The following is a 16,851-nucleotide window of genomic DNA, read 5'->3' on the forward strand; positions in this document are numbered from 1 at the left end:
AAAGCTAACCCTTCTCCTTGTGTCTGTACCTCCTCTTTATGGTCTCACCATGTTCCCCTCTAATTAACTCAGGCATGCCTTTGTTTCCTCCAGCCTTCACAGCATGTGAACACAGGGGACAGTCTTCAGAACCTTATTCCTTTTTTTGCCCCCTGAGAATCTTGGGGAATTACACATACAAGTATGATCAGTTTTCTTCTAAGGAGGTAAGAGAGCCCCTCAGGAGCACCCTGGGCTTTTGCTCAGCTTTCTTTCCACCTGTGTTTTCTCATTGCTGTAACATCACCTTCTCTTGTACTGCTTCTAAAACTGTAAACTGAACAACCTTATGGGACATTTAATAACTAACATAATTCAGTGGTGTTCTCATCCTCAACAGGTGTTCATACCTTTCTTCCTAAAACTGCTGCCTTGATTTTCAGAACACTGCATCTTCTTGACTCTTCTCTCCTTTTGTTCATTACTTAGGGGCTTTTCTCTTAACCTTCTGTTTTCCAAGCTCTATGCTTTCTCTCATGTCTCTACTATTTCAATACTTCAGAGACCGAATATGAACATTGTGGTTTAAATTATTAGCTCAGTCTTTGTCATGTCAAAAGTAGAAAAAAAAATCATTGACTTGGAGTTCAAAAAAGGTAGCTTAAGTTGAGCCTTTAGAATTTTACGTAGTGTTTTATACATTGTTAATTTGTATCTCTTTAAGGATTTATACCCATAGCAGAAAGTTTTAATGAAAGTACTTCTTTTTTCCTGTTTCACTAATCCGATGCTGATCTAATATTTTAGCTTATTAATGACAAAAGTTAACTTGAGCCTTTTCAACAGTACTGCTGTTTTGGCTATATCATAATAGGGTGGAGGGCCTGTAGTCTGACTCCCACCACTGCTTCTTAACAGGATATTCCAGGCCTGCATTTCAGGAACATGCAGGAGTCCGGAGGGGACATTAGCATCACTAAACGTACATTTTACTACTGTATGCTAATTTCTTTGGCATACCGGATAATACCCATGCATTTAAAAGTTGGTATTATAAGACTAGGTTTCATATTTTATTCTGAAATAAACGTTAGTGCATAGTCCAAGGTAGCACTCAGTATTACAATGTGGCATGCTGGTTTTAATAGAGTTTAGGAAAGAATCGAGTTTTGTCTGTGAAAAGTAATTGTCACACATACACTCACACACACAACACCCATACACATACACACACACACACACACACACACACAGGTTATGGTTATATGTGTATATCAAGTAATTGGACAGATGTAGAAAGCCACATGGAACAGTTAATTCATGTTTTTTTCTTTCTAATGTAGTCAGGGGTAAGACATACTAATACTTTTTTCCCCGAATGATGATGAGTATAGTTCAACCAAAATAAATTACCATCCTCAGATGGACTACCTCGTTTGATGGCAACAAATCTCAGTGAATAGAGAAAGGGGAAGGAATTTAGGAAGGGAGGATGATTTGAACAGTATAACAGAATAGGAGTAAAAATACCTCATACTGGAAGTGGAAGTGTGATTACAGTTTTGAGAAACATATAGAGTGGGTTCTACAGTTTCCAACAGGAATAGTGTAAAAGAGCTCAGGGGCTTTCTTGTGACAATAGTTTAGACCTGAGTCGTACAGTGACAGATTGTGTATGGTGTTGCCTCACAGGAGATGAACAGTAAGCACCATTCCTCCCACACCGATGAGCCTAGAAAAGGGACTGGCAGCTTGGAATGCCCCTTTGGAAAGATACATGGTATCAGCAGATACATGAGTATAACAAAGCATTTGTGTGACCAAGACATTAGTTGGCTGGGGTGCTGCGTACAACCTGGTTGGAATAAGAATATACTGAGAGGTATATGGTGTTGACATTTGTTAGAGGGTTAAACAGAAACCCATATCAGAGCTTTCATTTGCCAAAAGAGTAAACAGAAAGCCGTTGCAAAGTTTTTAGATGAAGAGTAAAAAAGTTAATACCGATCTGTATAATAGTGTGTTTCTTACTTGTGTAATTTCTTTTATAAAGAAAGTTTGAAACTATGGGGAAAAGAAACTGATGGATGATTCAAACAGTAAAGACAAAAATTCTATTAAAATAGTCTGTCCTTCTGTGGCTGGCAGTGATGAATGACCAGAGTACTAAAGCCCTCAGCTCATTTCACCCCTGGTGCTTGTAATTGATCATTTGTCAATGACCAGAAGTGCACCGACTATGGAAGCACCACTGAGAGGAATGCACCATTTTCCGTGGCAATTAGACATTTCCAAAGCCCACAGTTCTGTCAGGTCTGTCGCAAGTTGTGAAGTTGACTAAATCATAGGCTAACTGTAATGCAGTTTTCTGTTACTGAAAGTGAAAGTAAGGTTCTAAAGTGACATATAAGTGACAGATATTTATATGTTGAAGGAGTGTATTTTTTAAGTGGTGAATGTAAGAAAATTTGTTTAATAGACATGTCAATTTTAACTATTTTATAGGTACTAATTTTTAATTACCTAAATATTTTCTATTTATAACCTATTTTCATCTTGTAAACACCAACAGAAGGACCTGGTGGGGTAGCCAAGAGAAAAACTAAGGCTAAAGGTATTTTCTATTTTTCATATTAGCCTTGAGTGAATCAAGTTTAATGCTTGAAAATGCATGACATTTTTTAGATATGTTACGTAAATACAGCTACTAATGCTAAACATTGTTGCTTTTTGGTTTTTGGTGCACCTTTGGTCATAAATAGTTTTATCAAAACTTCATTAAAGAGTTTTCTGTCTCAAGCCTGTAATATTAAATAATTTCCTTTTCATATTATCAAAAGTTTGTAACAGTCTTTAGATTAAGAACATACATATTATAACAATATCACCATATTGTTATTATATATAAATTTACATATACACATCCTACCTTCCAACCTAAAAACTTGCTTAGTTTGAATTTTTAAATTACTGTTGGAAAAAAAGATGAATTCATCAGTGATTCCATTTCTCCAAAAGCTGGTGACACTCTTAGAGCACAATAAAAGCTTGTGTGATCAATCTTAAAGTTTTCAATAAAATGAAAACTTAGATACATAATCTGGAGCATTGCATATGTTGGTATAGAATTCGCTGTGTTTGATATTATAATTCTTTCAAAATTACTATACCTGTCAACCATTACATGTAGGCTAACAGCTTATTATTGCAGCCTTATTTTATATCCCTGTGGTTTTTCTTGTTCTCATGTAAATATTTATGTCCTTCAGAGAGAGGGGCATGGGGGAAGTGCATGATTTTCTTTATAAACTTGTAATATTCTTTCATGTTCAAGTGCTTGGCATATTGTTTGTAGTTTATTCGTTTTTGGTGAGACATTAACAGGTGAGACTTTCACTGTGATTTGCAGGGTTTTGTGGTCTGTATTTTAATTTTAAGATTCAGAAATTTTAATGTTTCCCCTTTGTATCCCACCTGAATAATTCCTGGGAAGAAAACAAAATGTTCACCATTTTATTCCTATGTAAATAATTATGAAATAAATGGCCAGTAAAATATAATTTTACTTCTTGATCTAGAGAGCAACTTAAACATTAAAGATAGCATATTTTAAAAATAGTGCCGAATAGGACCTGACAGCTTTATACTAGCGCTCTGCTCTCGGGAGTGTCTTTCTCTGTGTTGCTCCATGAACCACACTCAAGTAGAGTGGGGACTTGGATGGTTAATTCCTTATGAATGCCATTCTGTATTTCTACAAGATTTTAATAAGATTTTCGAGAAGAATTCAATAACATTTTGTGCTATGGGAGTTTTACATGATTTTGATGGGAAAAAAACACCTTCCACATTTTATTATTAAAGAAATATTTCAGTTTCTTCATTTCTTCTTAAATGCTGCATTATACAGTATATGCCTTGGTTCTCTTATGATTTTCTAATGAGAGAGCAAGAAGGTGAAATTCAAAGCTTTGGCTAGCAGCACTGTTAAACATGATATGAAGCAAGTTGGAAGCAACGTCTTACATAAGACTTGGAATTGCCTGTATATTTCATTGAATTGCCCTGTCCCTATGAGCATGGGCAACATATACTCGTATGTTGGCTTGAGTGGCTCTGCATAAATTAACAGGAAACATGCTTAAAGGAATACTGATTTCATAATGTTGAATATAAGCAGAAAACAAATTCTATTTGTCATTTTAGACACATTATAGATAATGAATTTAAAAATTTATTCTCATATGGATATTGTATTTTTCTTAATAAAAAATTAAATGGTATTTAGTTTTTCATTTGTGCATTGTATTGTTTTCAAGTATTATAAGAACAGATTTTTAAATAGATAGTTCTTTGTTAGAGTGAAAATTTTTAAAATTATCTTTATACAAATACTTGCAGGTTATGGAAAATTTGTTCTTATGTTGTCAGTGTTCCTTTAATTATGTCGTTATAGATGTGATATGTGAGTTGTTAATACTTTGTGTAAGTACTGCCTTCATGGATGAACTCATTTGAATAATATTGCATGTTAACCTTGTTTTAAGACAAATTATACCATATTTCAAGCTGTAAAAATATGGCAAGTTTCTAGCATTTCTTTTATAGTTGGTACTTTATTGAGGTTTGCATCTGTTCTTACCAACTTAACACTAGTGGATTAAGGTCACTTTTTGAATGATCGTTTCAAGTATGTGGGGAGATTTTAAATAAAGACAGTACTTTTACAGTAAGTTGCTGTTCTGTGAATTAAGAGATGCTTTCAATAAACATTTTTTCCTTTGATTGGGTAACTTGAAAGTTAAAGAACCCACTAAAGAAGAGCTCAAGAAAGAAAAAGAGAAGCCTGAGTCAAGGAAGGAAAGTAAGAATGGAGAGAGAAAAAAGGGGAAGAAAGAAAAAGAGGATGATCGAAAGGATAAGAAAATGGCTGATTCCGATATATCCAGGAAAGAGTCTCCTAAGGGTAAAAAGGACAAAGAAAAGGAGAAAGTGGGACTAGATAAAGGTGCTAAAACCAAGGAAAGTAGGAAAAAGTCAACAAATACAAAGGATATTTCTAGTAAAATGACATCCAGAGAAAAAGATGACAGAAAGGAAGGTAGAAGTTCTACCAAACATGCACACTTAGCAAAGGGAAATAACCAGAAAAGAAAGAACTGAAGCTCTAACATCATCGTTCCAGGAAATGGTAATGCTTTTTCTTCATCATGACTTGCTGCTAAAGAACATTTAATATTGCTGTGGTTGGGGGAAGATGGGTCAGTTAGCCATTGAATGTATTTATTGGTGCTCAGCAAGTAAATTCTTTGAAATTTAAGTACACTGTCTAATGCTTCGAAATTTAAGATGAAGCTTTAAAAAATGTGTAACAAAAATGTGATGTAATAAGTTCTATTTTTATTAATTTATTGATCATGTATTCAGATAAATGTATAAGTTTCATATGAATTGTAATAAATTTATTAATATATTGAATACTTTCATTGGAGTTGAATAAGAGTATTTAGGTTTTAAATAGTATTTCTATGCAGAGTGACATAACTTTCTGGTCTGATAACTAGTCAGGTAGGTAGGAAGTTATCTTCTTTCTCTGTTTGCCCTTGGTTTTCTTCCCGCTTCCTTTTTTCTTCTCTACTTCCTTTCACCCTCCCCACTTCTTTCTCTCCCCAGGGCACCTCCTCTGGCTCATGTGACATCCTTTGCATTCCTCCTTCCCCAGGCTCTCCCTTCCCCACTTTCTACCCTCCTGGAGCTACCCCTTCCTTGGGCTCTTCCCAGATTAATTCAACTTTCCTTCTCCTTCCATGTCTCACCTATTGAATCTCTCCCCAGTTTTTTCCTATCTCCTTTGCCTCCTTTTGTATTTCTCCAAGAGTCCTCACTCCTTATTTTTCCTCAGCTACCTCTCCCTTTTCTACCAGTCCAACCCCAACGTTCTGTCACCCCCGAAATACTGTGTGCCAGATACGCTGTTTTGAGAACTCTGAATACAATCATGAATAAAAGAATTTTATTTAGAAGAACAGTTGAGAACACTTTTATCTATAATATGTTTACAGACTCAGAATAGTTATAGAAAAGATTTAATTATTTCAAAGTAGGATCTCCTTTCATTTTATATCATATGGTTTTTCAGTTATCTTGGTAGAATGGCATATATTTTTCATATTTGATTGTATCATAATTGTTTACCATTTCTGAGGAATTGCAAATTTGAGATCTGATTAGAGGTCAGAATTTAGTTCATCAGGAAACATTTAATAAAATGAAATTTCAATATGAATCCATTTCTGTATATGGTTTGTACTCTTCTATGCATAAGGTCTTAAATCTCTAATTGTGATTACTGGTGAAATTTATTTATTGAATTAAGAGCAACCTGATTTGTTGTAACAGAATTAAAAGTGCTGTCACAAATATTTTATTTTTTAAAAAAATAATTACTCAAGTTTTTCTATGAAAAGCTGAAAAACAGATATTTTGACCTATTACCAATTTTCATGTCAGAAATGAATAAGCATTAAGTACAGATGTTTCTGAAAGTATTGTACACCTCTTTTTTTATATGCTACCACCTTTTCCTGCTTAAAATCAACACTTAAACATTTAGTTGACACAAATTTCAGCTGGCAATAGATTTATACATCCAAGGGGAAATCTTAGGGAATACCTAATTTAGTATTTCTATCTAAACCAATCCTATTGTTTTATTATTTAAAAACTGAGACCTAAAGAAATTGTAACATGTGGTAACTTGAGGTTCCGAGTGTTGATTAGTCAGGATTTTGGTGTTTTTATAGATTACAGGAACACAGTCAACCAGAATGAATTTTATGGCTCATTTGGTTGGCAAATACAGGTGCTCTGGTGTCATGTGAATAGATTGTAACTACAGACCTATAATCAGAGCTCCGCTTCTTCCCAGGTCTCCTCTCAAATCTAGGCTCTGCTGATTTCTACTTGGCTTTATTCTGTGTAGAGGTGCTGCCACTCGATGAAGAGGGCGGCCCTCAGAAGGCCCCTGACACAGCTTTCTAGTTTAGCAGTTTTAGTGCAGAGAGGCTGTTTTCAGGGCTGGCTCTGGGAGAAAAGTCCCTGGGAGGATTACGACCGGCCTGGTAGGCCTGGTGACCATCTTGACCGTTGTCAAGCTACACTGTCACACCTACACACCATTGTGACAACTACATTGTGTAGTTGGAGACGGGTTAGTTTTCCCAGGCTGGCTGCTGTGCACAAAGTTTTGGGTGGGGATTGAGTGGGTCCCACTCAAAAACCACATGAGATGTTTCCTTTAGGAGAGACAACTTCTGGGATGAGAAGAGGGAGGCTCTGATTGAGAACTGGACAGAACAAGAAGCAAAACAGATACTCAACACAGAAACGCTACGAGATTCAAACACATGTCCTGATGTTAGATCTTGCTGTTAAGATGGAACGTATATCAAATTTTAAGTGTTAATTTCTCTATAAATGATTTTTTTCTCCCTTGCAGAAGGGCAGAGAATTATAATTGCATTAACTTTGGGCATTCTAATAATTTTTACCTTGGTTTTTGAAGGAGAGTGGCCATGGGGCATAAAGTACATACAGGCTAAATTCTAGAAAACGAGTGAAAAACATTTTTTAGAATAGCCTGATCAGCATAAGCATATAAATGTTATGTGTTGATGTTTAATGAAGCACTTGGAAATATTTTAGGTTCTAGCGAGTTTTCCTTTGAATGTCAGCTTAAGAATTGAAACGTGTCTACTAAAACATATAAAAATGTTTCAAGAGCTCTTATGAACTGGGAATTGACTTATTTTTTGTTTCCTTTCCTTCCCTTTTCTTCAGTAAAGAAAGGCTTCAACTGAATTTTATTGACGTGGAGGTCACACTTTAACTGCATTGGTATTAGATAACTGACTGCTCAACTGAAAAACTTTGAGATAAGCTTTTGGTTGTGATTAATGGGTTAAAATTATGCTTGCATTATCACTCACTTTTTTATTCAGTACATAGTTATTGCTATATTCTGCTGCTTCATATTGTTATCTAAGGATAATTGAAACCAGAAAGGTTGCCCTTTTTGAATAAGTGAATTAGAAACCAAGGCAAAAATTTCATAATATGAAACAATTGGGAGTCAAAAGTCCTGAAAAGTGAAAATTAAATACTGAGAATGTAAGTCTATTCTGTGATATCACTAACAAATTTGATTTAAACTGCACTGTGAGATGATGACACTTAAAATTCTGAAAAATGACTTTATTGGCATAAGTTTCCTTAAACTTTGTGTGATAGCATTTCCTATGTGAGTAGCACAGTCATCATAAAGGTGGTCAGTTTTACAAAAATATTTGCCAGCTTGCCTGTCAGTTCTTCCAAAAATCTTTTTATCCTTTAGTATTCAAATTACTCTTGAAGCGCTTTAACATCACTGATTTTTTTTTCTTCATTTGTTGTGATGTGTAACTTCTATGTGTCATTTGTTAATGGCTTTTTGTGTGAATTTTAGATATTCTAATATCACATGTAATCATCCTTTTAAAATATTTTTTTACAAGATTTTCAGTTTTACTTGATGGGTGATTTATGTTGTGTATAGAGGGTCCTCTTAACATTTCACAATGAGGGAGAGACTGGTAAAGAATTGACATAAATCAGTCAGCATGAATGCTTGAGTTAATCCAGGGGGATTAATTCTTTGGTCCATAGAGAATATTTCGTAGTGTTATGGCCTGCTTGGCCATACAATTTTGTAACTTCAGAGGTTCTCATGATTCTTTGGATAATAAGGAATTCCTACTTAAACTTCCATTAAAAAACAAAAAAGGTAGTAAACAAGTATGATTTTTTTAATTTTAAATGTTAACTGTAATGTCATTTTTAGTGAAATGGGTCTGGTGATTTGGGTTACACGTCTCCTGACTTTGATTCCTTTCTGATGTGTCCTCCACGGTTCCTTCTGTTAATTCCCATTCATAACAATTCTCCAAATTGATTACTCCGATTATTTCACTATAAATTGCGTCTTGACAATGCAGGTGTTTCTCATTTGTAAGTTGAAGATAATACCTTTCCATCAAGGTGGCTGTGGGAACTATTGGTATTGCAAGTGCATCAGCATCTGGCTCGTCATTGACACTCACGTTTCCTTTTCCTTTGGTGGAACGATGGTAATAATCCTTCTAAGGTGTTTCAGTCAGTTGTTAAAAATTTAGCAGCACTGGGGCTATGATTCCTACTTCTACTTTTGTCAACAGGCTGGGAGACAAGTAAGTCCTTTATCCTTCGTAACTAATATATCTTTGTAAAATGGGTGTACTGAGTCCTGATTTGTTAGATAATTGAGAGGCAACAGTGGTATTAATATAAGTATAAATATTACATATGTGTAAAGCCATAGGAATGCTTAGTTCTGTAAAGGATTCTGCTACAATATGAAAACAAGATATGAAATGTAAAGGCTAGAAAAAGTTATGAAGTAATAAACTGTCATCTTAAGTATGTGGTATAGTTGAGAAATTTCATAACTAGCCTATTGTGAAAAAGGTACTTATAAGTTTGCTTTGTAGTTGGAACACGTTTTTCCATAGAAGCAATTTTATGGTCTTAAGAGGTTTTCTACTCCAGTGCACAAAAACCTTTTTAATCCCTAATATCCAGTTCTGTGTCTCAGTGTAACTACGTTTCTGTAATTTGTCATTCTTCCTCAAGGTATTAGGAACATACTTATTTTTACTTCTAAGGAAGATACTTAGTTTTACTTCTAAGTATTACTTATTACTCATATTTCTTTTCGTTGCATGTATGAATCCATTCAAATCAGCTTATGTGTACGAAAACATTGACTGGCTCAGTAGTTGTGGATTTTTTTCTTTGGTTGTGCTGGATCTGGGTGCTCCAACAATGGTCTGAAGGTCTCCCTCCATCTCTGGACTGTCCCGGAATGTTGACTTTTTTCTCAGGCATCCTCGCCCAGGTTGAGTCACACTTGCTCATGTTCAACCCTCCTTATGGAGTGGGGGGGTGGAGGTAGCCAAGCTGTGATTGGCAGGACCTTGATCATGTGAGTGCCCACCCTTAAAACTAGGGGATGAAGAAAAACCAGTTCCCTTACAGAAAATGAGTGTGCTTTTCCCAGAAGGAGGGGAGTAAGTGCAGGGCAGGCTGCACAGTGAGTGTTTATGCCCTGCACACCACCTGCACTAAATGCGGGGGGGTTGCTGAAATTTTTTTTCTCCCTCTCTCCTCATCCCATTTCTACTTCTGCCACTCGCCAGATATAAAGAGTTGAACGGGGTGGGCCTAACTGGGGGTTACAGAGTTAGAACCATGGAGAATAGACAGCGCCCGTACCAGCCCTTGGTTCAGGAATAATATTACATAATTGAAAGAATGTTAGAGAATATCGCCATGTGGGAAATACTGCCATTTCATTACCAGGTGAATTCGGTTTATTTTGTTGTGAAACTTTCCATTTTGCCCCAGTTTTATCTAAAGAAATTTTTCGTTCATAGGAAACTGAAAGGTGAGTATTATATAGCGGATCCATCTTGTTTGAGGTAATCTGAAAAAATCCTCAGTATCAATCTTCAGTCTCATGTCCTACCTTTTTTCCACTTGTCTACAGATAAAACCACATAAACTAGATGGTTGTTACCAGTTTGGATATCATTTTTACATAGAAATCAATTTCTGCAAAAGCTTCGATTCTGTAAGCCCTTCAGAGCAGAAAGGCACCTATTTTCCTTTGTTCTAATTTCGTACGTCATTTCATTCCACTTTATGCATGTATTTATTAGTCTTTATTAGCATCCGTACATCATAGAGGTCTGTCTGTCATGCATTTCCTCCTTGCACCTGTCATGCATTTCCTTCTCTTGTATCCTAGGAGGTTTGAGAAAGGCATATACTTACAGTCTCTGTGTTATTTTTAGTAATTGTATAAACACCAGATGCTGTCATCTCTATTTCCCATCTCTGATTCATTCAGTAAATATTCCGAGTATCTGCAGCCCACCACGGGCTGTGCCAGGCACTGGGAGTGCAAGTGATCAAGGTGGCTACAATCTGTACAGCGAAATGCTGTGAAATAAACAAGGGGTTGGGGAAGAAGATAACTGTACACACTATCGCTAGTACTGCCCAGCCTCCCCTTAGCCTACAGTGTGCTCCTACACTGGGTGGTGGGCCACCTTCGCCCTCTCTGGCAGGATCCAGCTGAGTCATCACATCTGTGCTTGAAATTTCTCTGATCCTCTCCTGGGCGGTTGGACTGCATGCCTTCCTGTTACATACCGTGCTCGCCACTTTGCTTCATTCCTGGACTTTGCTACCAGACTATGATTTAGGTTCAGTCTCTATCATACTGACTATTAATAGTAGGCATTCGATGTATGTTCATGGAATAGTGAACATATAAAATAGATAATTTGAAAATATTTTAGATCTGTATATGCTGTTACTATTAGAAAGGTGAAAAATGTGTTTTATTTTTTAAAAAAGAAAAACCCGGAAGTTTCTTCAGGATTGTTTTAACCACCTTGGAAGTTGCCTATAGTTGTGCTCATGTTGCTGTGTGTATGTGTGCAGGGAGGGGATTACATTTGTTTCTTTAGAAGAAATAAAGGAAAACATACATTGGTGGGGGAAATGATACATTTGCCAGGTTTAAATTATCTCATTTAGTTCTTAAAACCCTTCTAAGGAGGTACTGTTTTATCTGCTTTCTGGACTTGTGGAAACCAAAGTTGGAGCAGGGCTGATGTGCTCAAGATAGGATTCCAGTGGAATTCAAAGGTAGCCCTCTTGGTTCATGGACCCCAGCTTCCACGCTCTCTCATTAAACCGAGTCTACTCCATTCCAGTCCTTGTGGAATCCTTTCATTGGTTCTGAATACAGGCTCCCGGGAGCTTTTGTGCACTGTTTAGTTCTTCTGAGATTTATATCATCCTCTTCCTGAAATGTGTCTGTTCATCTTGACTGGTGTGAAGATGCTTTGAATCTGGGATGGCTCTTATCCTGGGGTAGCTCTTTTAGCTCCCGGCAGTCTCAGAATTTTAGTAAGTTATAGGACTGCTGTTGGGAACAGCAGCCCTGCAACATCTGCCAACATCTGTATTCTCTGATTACACAAGCCAGGAGCAACAAGGAGGGTTAGCATAGTCAATCAGGATGCATGCCTTTCTGGTTTATTGATTTCTCAGAGTACTTGTCAAGTTTCACGCACCTATTAGGGTTATTCTTGGGGTATACTGATTTAAACTGTTAGACTACTTGCATTTGAAGCAGTAGCGGTCCTGACCATTTTCCCTTCACAAATAACAGCAGCTGTAGTAACCTGGATAGGTAACATCAAAATTTTCATCAATCTGTATACCCCTGAGTTAGTAAACCAAAGATTGATAAACTTTTAAAATGCCTTAGCTTTTATATGGACTAAGTATATGACATCCTATGAAGCATTCCATTATTTATAATGTTTACTCAGATTTTAAGGTTTCCATATAATTCTTATGAAAACTGAATCCTTAATTTTCAGTCAGAGTAAAGGCCTCCATGATCCCTCTGTCCAGGACCTTTCTGATTCTCACGCCCTTACTCCAGGTGCATTGGCCACTGGGGTTTTCCTGGTTCCCAGCACCTTCCCTGCTGAGGAATTTTGGGCTTGCTGTTCTAAAGCCTCCCTGGAGCACTCTTCCCCAGTGTAGCTCACGTAGCTACATACATGTTCAAATCTTATCAGTGCATGCTTTCCCCATCAATTTATTTTAAATAGCCTTGGCCCCTTTCCCTAAGCACCTGGCACTTCCTGTCTTCTTCCCCATACCATCTTGTCCCGCCCCATAAACTAAATATTTCATGTTTCTAATTTTTTAAATTGTTCCCTCTCTAGGAGAGGTAGGAGTTTTGTGTGTTTTCTGTAGAACAGTGTCTTTCATTAGAACGTGTTAAACATTTGTTGAATGAATGAATGCAATATGCAATTTAGTAAGGTTTAAACTATGACATATTTATGGGAAGAAAATACATTTTATCTTTCCCACATGGTCAGGTGTCATGGGTAGCAGTGGACAAGCTAATACTGGGCTAGGATAATTGTGTGGGGTGATCAGATTAGCTATGAAGGTTGATTTAAGTGCTCATTTCATTTACTTTTTATAACTTCTTCCATTTTAATTGAAAATGGAGGAAAACTTGTATATTTATTAAATGCAATCAGTTTTTTTAAAAGTTTCTTAATGTATCTGATACATCCAAAGAACTAAAAATAAGGTATGTTTTAAGGGAATTCATTTACTTTCTAAATTGTGTAGGGGCTGTGTGATTGCCCCTGTGTGAACATCATTCATTCAACTCTAGGGAATAATGAGTGTCAAGGAACTGCTATCATCCCGTTCCTCTCGCCAGTGTAGGAATGGAAGTGGGTTCTGGTTGTGACTATTAAAACTGACAGGGAAGACTGCTGGGAGCCTGTAGGAAAGGTTTCCTCAGGTCTAATGAAGGAAAGCAAGAGGTGGTCCTTTGCTTCTGGATGTCTTTCTTGTCAGAAAGAGGAGCTTGCTGCTGAGGGCGCCCTGATTGCCGGCTGGAGGATGACGCCAGTGCCGAGTGCAAGCCCGCCTGCTACCGCACTTCTTAACTGGGAAAATAAACTTGCTCCTTGCTCAAGCCTGTGTGAGTCGCTCTTTTGTTATATGCAGCCCCGGGAGCATCAAAACTGATACATTCATTTCAGAACGTAAATCGAATATTTATTGCACTGCTGCGCCTTTGCCATGTGTACCTCATAATAAATCCACTTTGAAAACCTACCCTTTGATTGTGAATTGACCACATATGTATTTATTTTTCTTGTTTAATTTTTGCCTAAAATGTTAGAAGATGAGACATGGATCTACCACTGTTCTCTGAAGAACACTTACTCGGGGACTAAAATGGATTTCAGTGGCAAAAAAAATTTGGGGAAACACCAGGGCTAATTCTCCCGTATGGGTTGTCAAAGCAATAGAATTCGTCTAGAGTGTGTTTTTGTTAAATTTTAGAATATGTAGGGGGATAGGGACGGAGATGTGTTGATATGATGCTCAGCTTCCTTGACGTTTACAGTGCTGTTTATTTTTGTGCTGTTCTCCCTTCTGGAAAATAGCTGTAACCAGGTATCAATAAATTTGCAATTCAGTGGCCACTTTGGACAGAAAAGAAAACTGCTCAATATTTTCTCTTGCTATATGCTTTTGCTTTCTGCTGATTTTTTTCATGTTTTATAATTTCAATTTTCAAGACAAATAACTCCCAGTTGATTTAGAGAAAACTGACTATGGTGTTTTATGCTAAATGTTAATATACTCGTAGTTTCAAACACTTTCAGCAAAAAAAAGAAAAATGTTTTTCAAATGAAACGTTTCTTAAAATCCAGTAAGAATGGATTTTCAGGCAGTCCAAATCTTGATTGTTTGGTGGGAAAATATTATATTGCTAATTGAACTTAGGGAGCAGTTTGAAAACCTGCTCCATATGGGATGAATGAAGACTGACCCTATAGTTTTTTCACTGAAACTGAGATAATTTTGAGAGTAAAATAATTATACCAGGATAATAGATATAAACTGGGACTGTCCCAGGCAAACTAGGGCCATGCTACCGTTGTGGTGGGTGCTGGAATGCAGGTACGAATGAATCTCTTTAGTAAACAGTAGTAGGGAAATTCATGTGAATTCCGTTCCCGCCATACAGCCCTCAGTCACTCTAGTGCAGCTGTGGCGCCTGGCCCTACAGAGTCTCTGCAGACATTTAAATTTGCAGAGTACTCACATGGTTGACTGTGCTTGGCCCTTCAGCTAGTGTTTTGGGGCACCTGCTGTGTGCCAGGTGTTTTCTGAGGTGCTGAGAGAGCAACAACAAATTACCTGATTCTGAAGCTTCCTTCCTAAGATTCACCCTCTTCTTTCAGCAGAACTTGGCAATGAATAATTCCATACCTGTACTGTTAACAGTTGAGCAATTTAAGAATGGATTATTTAACTAGAAAACGGCGTGGGAGTTTTCAGCCCTGAATTTGGAATTTGAAATGTCGTATGTTTTTATAGGCCTTCATCTCCACCACCACACACCCCCCCACCCAGAACTGAACGATAATTAAGATCTATAGGTATTTATGTATAATCCCTTTGGAAACTATTTCATAGTTAGAAGTGACTTTATTGGTAGTGGTAGAACACAGCTGTATTCACCAGTGTTTGTTATACTAGTGTTCAGTTTTTTGTGTAAGTAGTGTTGGAAATAACTAGAGGAAATGAAAATGATGAGATGGGTTGCCGTGTGTTCTGTCTCAGTGTCTTTAGAATTTGGGAGAGGATGATGGGAGTATGTTTTTGTCAGTGAGAGAAAAATGAAGAGATACGGAGGCGAGAATGATAAGGAAAAATACAAAGAATCAAGAAAAAGGAAAAGACATTGAAATGAGAATTTTCTAGACAATAATAATATATGTGTATTAAGAGTTGTATAAAGCTGCTTAAGATTAGGAAAAAAATGCCTCTCCATTCTATCCTGGCCTTTTCATTCTAGGCTATTGATGTGCATGGCACAATCCCTTAACAACAACTCTTGGTACAAGATTCCCAGTGGTGTATGGTAAAGAGCTCAGGGTTTAGGACGTGGAGTCAACAAACTTGAACCCAGTTAGTTTAGCTTTCTAAATAGTTGCATTTAATTGAGGATACATTTTAATGTTCTACTTATAAAATATCAACCAACTAATTGAGTATAACAGATTTTAGACTGGTGTTGACTTTAAAATCAGTTTTCATGGGAATTTACCCTGATGTTTAATTTTCCTTATGAGACATTAAAAAAAAAAAATTTTTTTTTTTTGTCTTTTAGCTCTTACGGAATAACATAATTGCTTCTGTTACATTTAGAAGATTGTAAATAGTTATGATTTCTTCCCATTTTTATAGTTTTCAAGAAGAATAAATAATTATATGTAAATCAAAATATGGAGTGCTCACAAATAACAATAGAAAGTTCAAGTGTATCTTAGTTGTCTTTGCTGGATTCAGAGTTCAAGACTTAGCAATTCATTAGTCACTTAACACAAGAGGAGCTTGAACTCATCACAAACTACTTTGGTTAAGTTCAGATATGACTTTATATTTTAGAGATCTGTAAACATTTAAACAATAATTTTTGTTTTACTTTTTTTAAAATGAAAGGTTAACTTAAGTAGAGGGAGTTAAATAAAGGCCCATGTGAAGTTGAAGAGCAAACTACATATTTTCCTACTTCAGTTTTTAAGCATATCAATGTTTTCATGTAGTATAAAGTCTCATTACATGCACTGTTGATGAAGTATTTGAGAATATTATTTTTCCTGGTTTAACATGTCAAAAAAGAAAAGGAAAAAAAAGTTAACTTTGTGAATAAAAATGCAGGCCTTAAAGAAAGATCTGCTCCAAAGCCAACAGTCCCGCCAGAAGAGCCTGAGCCGTATCCTTGGCTGGAGGAGCTGGTTCCTGAGGGCGCAGGTAAGCTTTCCTGTAATTCTGACCGATGCACCTCCGTCTGCCAGGTATATCCCAGTTTGCATTTTGCAGAATCATGTTTTACCCATAATTAGTTTCGCAGTGTTTACAGAATAGTGAGATAATTTGTCTTCTCTTCTGAAATTTGATTAGTAAATTTAATTTTTTCCTAGTAAAAATTTACACAGCATGATTTTCATTTTTGAGATCAAGAATGGAAGGTACAGAGAGATGGTTGCTCATTGCCTGAGGTCACACAGTTTGGAACATGAACTAAATGCTCCATTTCTTGATTCCAATTCCAGGACGACTATAACTTGTCACCTTGAAAGTAAAATTAGACACAGGTTGTAC

At 36.5% G+C, this 16,851-nt stretch overlaps 1 protein-coding gene across 16 annotated transcripts in view; it reads left to right on the forward strand.

The window, feature by feature from the left end:
- The window catches only part of ASPH (aspartate beta-hydroxylase), a 202,867-nt gene that overhangs the window by 47,452 nt on the left and 138,564 nt on the right, over positions 1-16,851 (forward strand). For 13 of the 16 annotated variants that reach the window (XM_033126574.1, XM_033126578.1, XM_033126575.1 and 10 more), the window contains one exon: positions 16,408-16,500. In XM_033126574.1, the coding sequence (XP_032982465.1) occupies positions 16,408-16,500 (93 nt within the window). Of the gene's footprint in view, positions 1-2,551; positions 2,594-4,780; positions 6,247-16,407; positions 16,501-16,851 lie in introns of those variants that run through there. The other 3 variants (XM_033126584.1, XM_033126585.1, XM_033126586.1) reach the window with 3 other exon arrangements.

Source organism: Rhinolophus ferrumequinum, chromosome 14 (assembly GCF_004115265.2).
Source record: "Rhinolophus ferrumequinum isolate MPI-CBG mRhiFer1 chromosome 14, mRhiFer1_v1.p, whole genome shotgun sequence".
Taxonomy (NCBI): domain Eukaryota; kingdom Metazoa; phylum Chordata; class Mammalia; order Chiroptera; family Rhinolophidae; genus Rhinolophus; species Rhinolophus ferrumequinum.